This window comes from Meriones unguiculatus, chromosome 16 (assembly GCF_030254825.1).
Source record: "Meriones unguiculatus strain TT.TT164.6M chromosome 16, Bangor_MerUng_6.1, whole genome shotgun sequence".
Lineage (NCBI taxonomy): Eukaryota > Metazoa > Chordata > Mammalia > Rodentia > Muridae > Meriones > Meriones unguiculatus.
The window spans coordinates 59,200,162-59,213,265 of record NC_083363.1 but is presented as its reverse complement, the minus strand read 5'-3'; the positions used below and the strand labels follow the sequence as shown (position 1 = coordinate 59,213,265).

The 13,104-nt window shown below is 50.6% G+C and overlaps 1 protein-coding gene across 14 annotated transcripts in view; it reads right to left on the bottom strand.

Annotated features, from left to right (window-relative positions):
- The window catches only part of Inpp4a (inositol polyphosphate-4-phosphatase type I A), a 105,479-nt gene that overhangs the window by 31,687 nt on the left and 60,688 nt on the right, over positions 1 to 13,104 (bottom strand). For 10 of the 14 annotated variants that reach the window (XM_060369871.1, XM_021631554.2, XM_021631558.2 and 7 more), the window contains 10 exons: positions 12,636 to 12,754; positions 10,596 to 10,712; positions 10,237 to 10,316; positions 9,905 to 10,016; positions 9,031 to 9,121; positions 8,502 to 8,649; positions 7,019 to 7,149; positions 5,109 to 5,213; positions 4,491 to 4,599; positions 2,558 to 2,575 (listed from right to left, as the gene is read on the bottom strand). In XM_060369871.1, coding sequence (XP_060225854.1) covers positions 2,558 to 2,575; positions 4,491 to 4,599; positions 5,109 to 5,213; positions 7,019 to 7,149; positions 8,502 to 8,649; positions 9,031 to 9,121; positions 9,905 to 10,016; positions 10,237 to 10,316; positions 10,596 to 10,712; positions 12,636 to 12,754 — 1,030 coding nt within the window. The remainder of the gene's footprint in view (positions 1 to 2,557; positions 2,576 to 4,490; positions 4,600 to 5,108; positions 5,214 to 7,018; positions 7,150 to 8,501; positions 8,650 to 9,030; positions 9,122 to 9,904; positions 10,017 to 10,236; positions 10,317 to 10,595; positions 10,713 to 12,635; positions 12,755 to 13,104) is intronic. The other 4 variants (XM_021631557.2, XM_021631561.2, XM_021631571.2 and 1 more) reach the window with 1 other exon arrangement.

Here is a 13,104-nt window from a genome sequence, read left to right as displayed (position 1 = left end):
TCCCAGCACCGGGATTCCTTTCCCTCTCCGGTTTCAGGACTTCCTTATGTTGACAACAGCATCAGAGAAAGTAGAGACTGTGCCAACCAGAGGCCGCCCCGACAACTCAATGGCTCTGAAGCCGCAGCCCTTCATCCTTTCCATCCCCTCACCAGCTCGCAGCACGTGTATCTGGGAATGGGATGTGAAAGGGCTGGGCAGCAGCCAGAGGGAATGCTGCCCCTTCTGAAGTAAAGGGCTCACCTTGAATTCCAGGGAGGAGGGGCAACATGGAGAACAGAGGGTGACTCTCCTCACACACTACCCAGTGGCTGGAGAGGAGTGTCACCTCAGCCCTTTCCAGGAGGCCCAGAAGGAAGTCGGAAAGAAACCACTACGGCCCTCTCTCCTTCTGGGTGAGGGGACAAACATGCAAACACCACACACCAAACTGCCCCAGAGAACACCGCCACCACAAGCCCACACACCACAGCAGACAATGATGGATTGCCGGAAGCCCATGCAGCGGCTGCCACCGCGCCTGTGTAGCATGTGATCATTCCACAGCGCCTCGTGCAGGAGCTGCTTTCCAATCTGCAATCCCGCTCCCAAATGAATAGCTGCCACTGGGACAAGCAGGTCTTGGAAATACAGTTCAGAAAAGATTAAAAAGTAGAATCTGTTCTTTCAGGCCCCCAACCTTTAGAGTCTACACGGCCCATGTGTCGTGTGTGTCTACGGCTGCATGCGCCCAGGGCTGTGCACACCTGTTAGAGCAACATACCTAGGACTGACACACGGTGAGCAAGTTCAGGGGACTGCTCTTGGGGACATGAGGAGCACATACGTGCATGTACTCAGTGATCTCCAAAATCAGGCACCACACAAAGGCACTGGGGTGGGGCGCAGAGGCCACGCTGCCCCTGGGGAGAAGCCTACTGTTCTGCTCATTATCTGGCCTCCCAGGTCGTCCTCAGCAGCCGAGGAGGCTACTCACAGAGTGCCATGCAAGCATAAGCATGGACTGTCACTCTGCATATGAAGAGTAAGGCTGTCACTGCATAGCTGACAGTCCTGTGGATCTGGGTCCCTCACCCCTGGGGTAGAGCCAAATGTTTGACTGAGATTTGGGCGTCCCCTTGCTCTCAGGCTGGAAGGTTCACCACCTGTCCTAAGAATGCTTGGTATTCTGGGGAAAGAGTGGAAAGATGGAAGAAACCAAGCCCTTCCTCAGAGAAGGAAGGTCTAGAGTCTTCAGTTCAGATGGAACCTCAAGAACTTTCCAGATAAGGGTCACATAAAACACCTGGGTTGGAACTTACCAAGGGGCATTGGGGCCCTTGGCCCTCCATGTCCTAAGTTCACTGTGCATCCCTCAGGCCCTTAGGGATTTGATGCAGCCTGCTATGGAAAAAAGGGAGCCTCCCTTCAGAGAAGCCTTAGGAGGGAGAAGGGACACAGATTCTGAGGGCACACTCCTAAAAAAAGGCTGAGGAGAATGAGTCTCTCCATGAGGAATGGTTCCAGCAGCCCTCTTCCTAGACGCCTTCTTCCCTCCTTCAGGGAAGGGACCCTCAAGAGAAAACTGTTGAGGCCTCTTCTTGGGTAAGTTTATCCCTGCCATGGTGTGTTCCCAGCATTGAAGTGCCCTCTTAACTAGGATCTAGCCCCAGCCCCAGAGCCTCTTGGCTCATTAGATCAAGGTGGCAGCATTTCCCATAGGGCTGTGGGACCTCCTCCTGGTGAGCTGCTGGTTCCCAGTCTGGGACTAGGGGGGAGATCCTAGTAGACACAGTAGCTTCTGGCTTCCATCTAATCCTCAGAGGAAGGGGTCACTCAGCTCTTGCTCTGCTGCCCACTGGGCAACACTGGCCCTAACATCACCATCACTGAGACCAGCACAGAATATTCTAAGTTTTACGAAAACATAAACCAGCTCCATCAGACAAGAGGAAAATGACAACTCAAAGGCTTCATGCTTCTTGTAATAGAAGACTGAACTGGGCCTGGTGATTACACAGATCTGTAATACCAGCTACTGAAGGCTGAGGCAGGAGGATCACAAGTTTGAGAAAGGCCTTGCTGCAGGCTGAGTTCAAGGCCAGCTTGGAGAAAATTGGTGAGCGCTGTCTCAAAAGAAAAAAATTAACATGGTTGAGGCTGAGCAGAGTGATCCAGCTTTGCCTACCATGTGCTGAAAAAAAAAAAGGTTCCCACATGGCCTTGGGGGGCACAAGATGGCTCACTGGGTAAAGGTGTGTACTGCCCAATGTAGCAGCTGAATGATGGGGTACCTAGCACCCAGAGTCCTCAGTGGGCTCTTCTGTAGCCTGGGAGGAGGCACACTGGACCTGGCTCTACTGAGTGCAGGAAGAAACTGCCTCAGGCTTGCCAGGAAGGCTGCAGACTGGCTATTCATTAGCAAGGGCATTGCAGTTGGAGGAGGAGCCTGTCTACAGGACACGGAACTGAGAGCCAAGCGGCAAATGGGATGGAGCCACCCGGATGAAGGACAGCACAAGCTTTCTCTGCACAAGAGCAAGAACCAACATACACTCTCCACAGACAGAAAACTCACCAACACTCCTCAAAACTGCTAAAGAAAAAAAAAAACACCAAATGAAGCATTAGCCATTGTTAGCAAATATCACAGGCAAAGCATAATTTAAAGGCTGGCTAATTTTTTTTTTTTTTTTTTTTTTCAAAATAAGTAGACATGATTTGTTGAGGGCATGACTATGGGGATAAGCAAACTTATGAGTCCAAAATGCTATATTCCCTCAACAAGTCTGTGGTCAGTGTTCAAGGCCCATAGCCATCCCACCAGGGGCACTAGACATCTGCATTAAAGGAAAGCTCAAAGAGCACAAACTTTGTCGGAAAGTGGGCTTATGACATTAGTACAAAGTTACATAAAATCTGTCCTACATATTTGAAAGGCCTAAAGAGGCAGTGTAGAAATAAGTTCTGAAGCTAAAATGTAAAGTCGTCTAGTATCCAAACTGCAGCCTTTCTTGGACAGCCTGGTGACCCCTCCTGACTGGTCACCTAGAATGAATGGACTTTTTCTGTCAGAGAATCACGTTGCCTCAGCTCATACACTCAGTCTTTCCACATAGTACCAGGCAACGGCGGGCCACACACACACTGTGGCCGACTGTGCAGAACTGTGACAGAAGCTTCGCCCTTCTTCCTACCCCCTAGGACACTGCGGGCATGAACGCGGAGGAGAGTCTGACCACCCAGTTTGTGTGCTTGGTAGGAAAGAACCAAGGCTCTCTGAAGCCTCGCTAGCACCCTGAAGTGGCTTTGCTGACCCCAGCTTTGCACATGTCTCCTCCTCACAGCCAGGGCTGGCTGACACACATTGCAAGGGCAATTGCTCTGAGAATGGCCTCTCTTGCTCCCTGCTCAGCCACTGGCATCGCCCACATCGGTGGCATCTGATCTGCCTTCTGACTTCACTGGTCCCTGACAGCCCCCGGTCCAGTCTGTCCAGATCCTGACCCAGTCCTGCAGTCTCCTCACTCTGGCCACGGCAGCAGAACTGGACAATGACCAATCAAATCCCATTTATGCCTCCACCTGCCACCGTGGGGGTCTCTGGGGGCTCCCTGGACCTTTGCTTCCTGTCTCTCAAGCCATTCCACTCTCAACTTGAGACCACATTCCGCAGAGAAATCCCACTAACATTCTTCTGTCTCATTCCCTCACGCCTGACCCCACCCACCTGCTACCTCATCCCTTCTGGGAAAACCAAACTGGTCTGTTCTCTCTACCTCACCTTACATATAGGCATGTTCCATAGTGGCCAATCACACTGAGACCATAGTTAGTCTTCTGAAACTCAGTCCTTTATGCTGCCTCCTCCGTCTCACCTGCTACCAAGGCCTCACACGAGCAGCACTCACCTCAAGTGCACTCACACCCCTCTGATCCACTTAATGTCTACCAGGTGACATTCTGGAAGATAGCCACGGAACGCTTCGTCTGAGCCCCCCCCCCCCCCCGCCTCTCTGGCAACTTCCTGCTCAGGACAGAACTGTACAAGCCTCTAGCCCACTCAGTAGTGGGGATGCTTGTCACTGCTGTCCTTTAGGAAAGGACACAGCACACCAGGGGCTTTACGAACTAGGGAAACAACCCCTGACAGTACAGTCCTGTGAGAGGCTTTTACAGGTGCTCCGCCAACTGACCAGGTATTGTTACGGAACCTGGGATGGCAGGACTGCACACAGGCAGCTGCCTGCCGCAATACTCAAGAGCTGGCTCTGTGTGTGCAGCTCACTTGGAAAGTACGGGACTGATGATTAGATGCCCTCACCGCTCACTCTCCTCAGCCACACACATGCACACACACGGAGTAGCACAGGTCCCTAAGGCAGCTCCTCCAGCCACGCGGAAGCAGATCAGATGGCTGGATGTTTTTGCGGTTCTGTTTTGATTCTTATTTTAACTCACAAACATCAAACACAGCTGTACAAGGACCACAAATACCCTCCTCCACTTACTGTTTCTTGGTCTCTTCAAACTTATGCAGCTTTTTTCGAAGCCCTCCTGACTTAAAACCTTGGCAGTGTGCTGCTGGGGCTCCAATAGTGACGATGTCGTAGTTCTGATCTGAGTGACAGAAAGCTTTCCTCCATTACTCTGGGGTCAGGCCTGCAGACAAGGCAGCTACAGCAACATGCATTGCACTGTGGGTCCTACAGCCCACGTGCAAACAGCCTCTGGCTCCATAATCCTTCACCCAGAGGCTAAAAGAGGCTTTCTGGAGCCAACACTGACTATTAGTAAGAATAGTTACTGGTGTCTGAAGGGAAGGGCCACCTGGGTTGCCAAAGGCGCACTTCCAACCATCCTGGGAAGGCTCACCTGTGGGCGACTTTATGCCATAAGAACGAAAGGAAGCTGAAGATGTAAGGATGGGGTTTGGACTCTGTAACTGAAAATTTTCAAAGGTCCTTGGTGGGGGAGGGAGGAAGGGAGAAAGGAAGAGAATGAGTTTTCTCTTGCTGTCCAGCTTTAAAAAAAAAAAAATGAGCCAGATAGAGGGCAGCTCAGGGACCAAGTTTTCCCAAACTGAGGAGCAGAACACCAGCCAGCAACAGGGTAAGAAAAGTAAGTACCTGAGCCTCCGTCATCTTGAACTCGCATCCTTTGTATGTGCAGGTTTGTGGGAACAAATTCTAACTTTTTATCTGCTTTCAAACTGCTGGCTTTAAATGAAGGACCTAAGAAACAGAAGCAAGAAAACAGCCTGTCAGCATGCGGAATGCACAGGTAGGACACAGCCCTGAGTTGCTGCCGCATGGAAGCAGGTTTACCTCAACAGGGGCAGGACAGGAGTGGCCACTCAACACAGTACGGAGGCGAGCTTGTGGCCAGGAGACTGGCTCTGCATGCCAAGGCTAGGGCAGTGATGATCCCTTCCGTGACCCGTCCACCACAGACACGGCACGCACCCCAGATGTGATCGTAGGCAGCATGAAGCCAACACTATAAAAAGCCAGTGGACCATGGCAGACCCTGCCCGCCAACTCTAGGTTGAGATCATCTGAGAGCCCGGAGCCTGCTCTTTCCGGGACAGCACATCTCAATCCGAAGTGATGAAAAGGTTTGTGCCTCACCTAGGCCCATCAAGTTCAACAAGGCTACATGGCACTGAAGCTTGCCCTCTCCAACATATTTAAGTAGGTTCACATGCCATGGCTAGAGAGGTCGGACAATTAACCAGCACCCAAAATCTTATTACTAGAACCAGAATCCGAAACTAAACAAGGAATCACATACTCTACCAACCAAAAGAATTGCTGATGAAAATGACAACAGCGAAGAAATAAACATTCCAACTAGTACGAAACAATGCGTCGGGGGCTCTTGGGCAGACAGCACCTGTGTGTTCTGCTCTCTGTCTCGGGAGTCTGGTAGCCATGCTGTGACTCTCAGAGCTGCCATGTGCCTGTCTTTGGCACTGCAAGAAATATTGCCAAGGCCTGTGTTTACCTGAGAGTCTCAGAATAGCCGGATGCTTCTAATATCTGAGAAGCTCCATCCAAGAAAACTCAAGTCTGCCTGGGTTCCATGCTTTCACGGGAGCATTTATCTAGCACGGGCAGGCGCCTCAGCCCTTCAGGCAAATACTGCCATTTCTCTAAGATGCACTTGGACTAGCTCAGCTTGGACCAGGCCCACATTCCACCATCTTTCCAAGCTAATGGAAAGGTTTATGATTTTTTCTTAAACTGAAAAAGCATTATATAGATGGAAAAAAAAAAGATAAAGGATATTTTGAAAGAAAGAAGGAAAGAGAAGAGAGAAATGTTATAATTATGTGATAATCTCAAAAATAAAATAATATGCATCTTTATAAAATAAATTATAAGAAATAAAGAGTACTTTGAAAGACTAAAACAATTAAGCAAAATCCATCCCATCTAGAATAAAAATAAACACGTTAAAAAGAAATTGTACAGTTTGGAAATCAAATCTCATTTTCAAGAAGGGTGCTTTCCCAGCATGCACCAGGCCCTGAGCTTGACCACCAGACTCCAGCCTGGGAAGAAGAAAAAGCAAGAAAGAAAAAACGAAGTTGAGGTGCCTGAACGTGACTTTCTCTTTTGAGTATTAAAATAGAGAGCTGCACTCTAACAACTTACACATCCATTAAAAATGGCACTGAATATTTCAACGAGAAACTGCTTTGCTTCAGGCGAACAGCCCATGTCCTTTGGTTCTCAGTGGTCCCACCAGGATGAAGAGCCCACACGAACCACAATAACCTGGGTCTCTGCCTCATCTCAACCTCGTTCTGCAGTGGTTGTCTTAGGAGATAACATCATAAAGTCTTTTTCCAATTCATCAGTTTATCATCTTAATTATGATCTGAAAACCCCAGCATGGAAAGAATTCACACCTACATAAGAATCTATTTTTAAAAACCCACTCAAGATAATCAGCGCAAGTCTAAGCTCCCCAGGCCTTCAGATACCTGTGTGGGAGTACGGGAGCTACCTTAGGAAGACAGGACCGCACCCACCTTTGTACTGATGGAGGTCAGTTAGGTTCTCCTGGTAGGTGAGGATGATAGTCTGATACTGGGTGACAATCTGGCGCCGGAGGCTCTCCCAGCAGGGGGACAGCTCCCCCAACTCTTCCAGCTCACAAACTCTGCAAACAAACACACATCAGGCCACAGGCTGACTGGCTGCCCCTGGAGCTGGGGGGTAGAACACAGAGAACACAGGAGAAGCAGCAGCGCTGCTCCCAGGGCCAGGCCAGCAGCTTCACGGCCAATGCAAAGGCAAACAAGTCGCCAGAACACAGGATGATGTGCCAGATCACTGAGAAGCACACGGAGAAAGCACAGGAACTGAGCTAAGTGCTCAGGGCCAACAGCGGATGAGGGGAGAGGAAAGCGGCGGCCAAGGAGCGGCTCTGCCCGGTGACCCTGAAGGCTCCACTCAGGCAATGGTAAAGCTCTCTGCAGGGCGATGCAGTACTCCAGAGTGGAAGGCCAGGAGCGGTGAGACGCACTCCACTCCCACCCTCATTCCATGCCAGGTACACAGCGACAGGCCCTCACTTCCGGAGTGGCCATCGGCCTTCCTGAGCATCCTTGCTGCCCACACTGAGTGTTAGCGTATCACAGGCCGCTGCGGCCAGCAACGTAAATGGCTCTAAAGCACCTGCCCAGCGAAGGGGCACTTTCAAGCATTAATGCACCATGAAACGAAAAGCAGGCAACAGTAAAACAAACAAACAAAAAAACACAGCATGAGAGTGGGTGTGACAGCTCAGTGGATGAAGGTGGCTGAGTTGGATCCAGGAGCCACATGGTGAAAAGAGAGAACAGAGTCCGCCCAGCCATCCTCTGCCCTCCCACGTGACACCACAGCACATATGCTCCACCCCTGCATGGTGAGAATTAACACAAGGAAACTGAGCATGCACGGAGAAACCGACTACAGTTATATAAATATGTACAAATAAAGACTATGGTTTTAAAGTTAAAGTTATGACACAAATAATACACACAAACAGATAAAACTGCAAAATAACTTTGTAAATTTAGATGCAAGGTATGTGGTACTTACTGTATTCCTGCTATTTTTCTCAAATTCTGAATTTTTCAGAGTGAAAACTAAAAACATCTGCACTACAGTACTGAGTTTCTGGATACATGGTGTTAATCACTAACACTGATTTAGAAAAAGTGTGGAGGTCACAGCCTGAGACTGACAGGAAATAGCCTCACCCTTGCCTTGGGATGAGAGCTTTGCTCTGGGAGAAGAGGACCCTTCAGGTCCTTACCTCTGTGGCCCCAAACAGGGTGAATGACAGGAGAAAGGGACAAAGGAGGGAGACATGCTGATGTCAGTTAGCCTCCGGGGCTTAGGCCTGTGAGAGTCTGGAGGGCTGAGGCTCAGGGCCAGCACTGGCAGAGCCTGGGGGTGCGCTGCTGCGTGTGGAAGGCATGTGCACACGGCATGGTGGTGGTCTCCTTCTCCCAGCGGCCTCACCTGGCCGCGTCCTCCTCCAGCAGCAGCTTCACAAACTGCCGAGGCACATGCAGGGAGAGGGCGCTCTCTGCCATCTGCTCCAGGATCCGTAGGTGGTTGCCGTCAGTGGTGGGGAACCGGTACATGCGGCAGATGGCGCCGCCGAACACTGAGGAGGGACGGGAGAGGCCGAGGGTGAAAGGCTGCACACCCACCTGCACGCTCCCTCCCACTCAGGCCCTGTTTCCCCCAGGAGAGTTAACAAGCAAGCAGCAACAAGAAACCCCCAAAACCACTTAAGCCCCACCAAGTGGCTGTCCCTGACACGCCTCCCTACACCAGGGGACGAAAGTAACTAAAGTGCTAGGGGCTGGGGCAGAAAAGAAAAGGAAATAAGACGCCCATCCTCAAGGCACCCTGACTCTGCATCACTGCACAAAATGCCGTGCTCACGAACAGCAGCAGACAGGTGGAAACTGGGGCCGGTGGGTGACACCCACAGTGGGTGGGGAGTAGAGGGTGGCCGGTCACATGAGAGCAAGCTGCTTACCCGACTTCAGTAAGGTGTCTTTTCGCAAAGAAGCATATTTGGATCGGATTCCCAGGGCCTCGGTCAAGCTCTCATCAACAGGCAGAACCATCTGGGAAGAGTTAGAGAAAAACAGAGAACACTGGGTCTGAGGACTCCAGGGTGTTGGCAGAAACAGGACTCGTGCATCACATAAGACCTGGCGGCTGATCATGCAGCGTTAGTCTACACTGCACAAGCTGCCCAGACACACACACACACACACACACACACACACACTCACACACACACAGATGGCCCTCCCACGTTGGATGCATGCCCACTTTTCACCTGTCTTCTAAGTCACTTCACCTTGGGTGTCAGTCTGGTATACAAAATGCAAACGGACGCAGATGACACCAGATATGCTCGGTCAGTGTTCTGAGCACCCTGGGGGACAGTGCTGGGCTCTTAAGCTGGAAACTGTCTGGGTGAGAGACTGTGTGGGCCATGAGGAGACGGGATAGGAGGAGAGAGTCCCGAGAGGATGGCAGTGTGAAGGAGGTGACTGGGGAAACAGTCACCAGGATGTAGGGGAAGCATATGTCGCCATCACCTCCTCACTCACGCCTTCCCATTGCCCCATCTGTACTCCAGCAATGAGACTCTGCTCTCAATGCTGTGCCACAGAGGCGGCCAGCGTGGCTCGAAGCACAGGCCATTCCCCCGCCAGCAGCGCTTTGCACGTCACAGCAGGAGCCCTTCTGTTTCTCCTGACATCACACGCAAGAAAGCCCTGAGAGTCAGTCGCTGGGAGGTGATGTCAGACAGCACTCCCTGCCCTTCACCGAGCACAGCTGGGTGTGAAGATCAGTCCTCTGATGGTTCTGAAGCCACGAGAGGGGTACCCACTCACCCGTCCGTTGACGGTGTCCAGAGACCGGGTCACGGGGGGCCTCTGGTCTGACTTCTCCTCCATCTGCCAGCCAATCACAGTTATGTTGCCCACTCGGTCACTCTCCGCAGACCTGCAACAAGCGTCGTGCCTTGAGGAGCACTGTTCTGGCTGAGCAAAGCTCAGTCATCCTGGGTTACCAGGGTCTTAGGAGAAGCAAGGCACCATCCCGACAGGCCTTCGGACACACTGAGTAGCTCATCTTACCTCTCCTCGGTGACACCACTGCCCGCCCCCTGAGACAGACCCCAGGAGGATAGATGGCCTTTCAAAGGCTTAGGGCGAGCACGAACCTCAGCGTGAGATGCAGTCTGTGATGCCTGTCCTGGAGCAGGTCTTTGACAACAAATGTTCCAGAGCCCAGTAAATACATCTGACAGAGACAGGGAGAAGCAGGGTAAGGACACTGGGCATTCCTCCGATCCATGCACCACAGCTCAGGGAACCACGTGCTTCCTGAAACACCTCCCTCCCACCCTCACCCCATTAACCCATAACAAAGCTCAGAAGTGAGTTCCCAGAGAGAAGCATGTTTCCAAATAGGCTAATTTATAAGCCAGTCAGTAGTGAGCTCAATCTTGGCTACCGCTCGCTTAGACCATTACACACGGTAAGTGGAGGGAGCCTGTTCGGCAACTGCACGCTACTTAACTGTTCCCTGAGATCTGTCTTTGACGTCATACACAGACAGCTTGATCTGCGTCATCTGGTTGATAAGGGAGTCTTGAAAGAAGGCGATGCTGCTTAGAAAGATGGGATTGCTGGTTCCCTGGAACAGAAAACAGCTGGAATTCATCTTGAGGAATTGTTTTTGAGCTGCCCGAATGGTTTCAGAATGAGGAAAGTAACATTTTTACTGATCTGCTCAACACAAATGCTAATGACAGCACCAGAACCAAAGAACTCTGCTTTCCAAAGAGGAAGCTGTAGCCTGACAGGAGCATCACCGTGGGGCACAACCAGCAGGCCCGCCGCAGAGGCCACACAGGACTCACTGCTGGCTAACCCTGAGTGAATTTGGGTCAGACACCCATGAGCGTTCTTGGGGAGCAGGTTCTTGGGGAGTGTTCTTGGTGATGCAGTTTCAGGTGTGCTATATATTTAGACTGCTACTTAGCTGTGTTCCTGTCAGATGTGTGCAAAGGCAGAGCAAAGAGGAAATGGACAGTTTCAGTGATTATTTCTAGACCCCTGTGTCTGGAATAATTAAAGCTGACCTTTAAGGGCTGTCCTCTTTCAGGACCAGGTTCTAGCTTCTAGGTCACAAGTGCCTTTTCTGGAAGCTTTGCCTCAGAGCTCCATCAAACTCTTCTCACTTTTTCAGCAGCACTAAGTAGCAGAGCAAGCAGTTACCTGAGTGACACCTCCCTCCCTCGGGAGCCCTAGGTCTCTCTCTCAGTGCTGGCTTCTATGAGCCCTCCCCAACCTTCCCTCCACATGCCAGAGGAATCATCAAAGCAGGCTAAGGCCTGGGTTCAGCTTTGGTGGCCTTGTCTGCTGAGTGGGTGCTGACAGGAGACCACAATCTCTTCCTGCTATGTCTACCTCGGCTGGGTCTTCCTGTAAGCCTGTTCTTCCCACTCCTTCCTTCTGCTAACTCCTCCCACACCCCTCCCCCAGACACCTGTCAGGGTCATGAGACCTCCGTGCAGCAGTCCTGCAGAGCTAGCTACTCTGCTCTATGGCAAGCATCCCTGCTTCTTAAACTCCATGATGCTCGGCTCTCACCCTGCATCATATACTATGCACAGTCCTAGACATCAGGCATCACCTTCAAGCCATGCAGAGCTGGGACCCCACCTGGGCTTCCTGTGAAGTGTGACCTAGGAGGCCTACCTAAAGGAATGTTGCTGCTGTATCCTCACCCTGCTACCCTAAAGCTCCCCCTGCTTTCCTGTGTGTAGAAGTGACCTGGTAAATTGTGCTCCTTCCCCCCTGAGATACTCTCAAGGGCAAGAACCGTGCCCTTGTGGGTTTGGTACAACAGTCAGTACAGTGCTTGACATGGTGCCAGTGCTCAACAGGGGCTTAGACCACATATGACCTGACTTGGAAATAAGCTCTGAGAGACTCTCAGAAGGGGCAAGCCTCGAAAATGGAAAACTTGATATAAAAGTATGTATTATATACTATTGAGTTCTTATGTAAAAGCATAGATATATTTAAAAAAATTAAAATGAAGATCAATTTGCTAATTATTCTTATCACAAAGAAAACCCTGTGGAATTACATATCAGAAACTTCTATACTTTGTACCATAATTCATATAATGTATTCGACTATCTAAAAGATTCTGTACACTTCCCTAGGTAAAGCCATATAAATTATTTTAAAAAGCACGCAACACAAAACACAAAAGAATGAAAAAAAAAGTTAAAAAAGAAATACAGTGGCCAGCCTCACTCTTCCAAGCATCAATTAATGAGCACAATTCTCTACTCACAGCAGGAAGTGACAAGGAAGTTAGTTCTCACCTCTCAAAAGTCAGTCAGTCTTATAGGATCACTTCGCACAAATAGCAACCAATAGTTCATCAAAACTCAGGAAGGATGGTAAACTACGGGCCACCCAGGGGAGAGTGACAAAAAGAATCATGAACTGAAAATGGAACTGAAGCCACAGATGCCCAAGGACTGAACAGACAGCCATGAGTACGAGGCCTCCCGCCAGGGACGGGGGCAGCAGCACCCACCTCGATGATCTCCGTCTGCGCGTGCTTCGTCCAGAATGCCTGGGGAGGGGTGGTGACACTCACAGCCACAAAACTATTTGGTTTTCGATCTAGCGATGGAGTGTGCAGCTCACTGCAAGCTACAGAATCAAGATGGGAGGAAGAAGAATCCTTTTGGGTAGAGTTCTAGTTAGTTCACTGCTCTAAACAACCCCTCCCCCCCCAAAAAAAAAACAACAACCTGAAACAACAGTCCTAGAGACACCATGGTCACAGTGTCGGTAAGAGGGGGATTATAAAAACCTGTCTTCTCATTCTTTTTCCCTCCTCCCTCCTCACAGTGTGGAGGGCATCCGTGGAGTGGAGCCTGAACTAGGTGGCCTTCTGGCTCACAGAGTGGACTCAGAGCCAGCAGCCTCCACAAGCTCCCAGGCCACGCCATGCATCTGCATATGATGACGGCTGTGGCTAAGGAGCCTGGAGAGTCCGT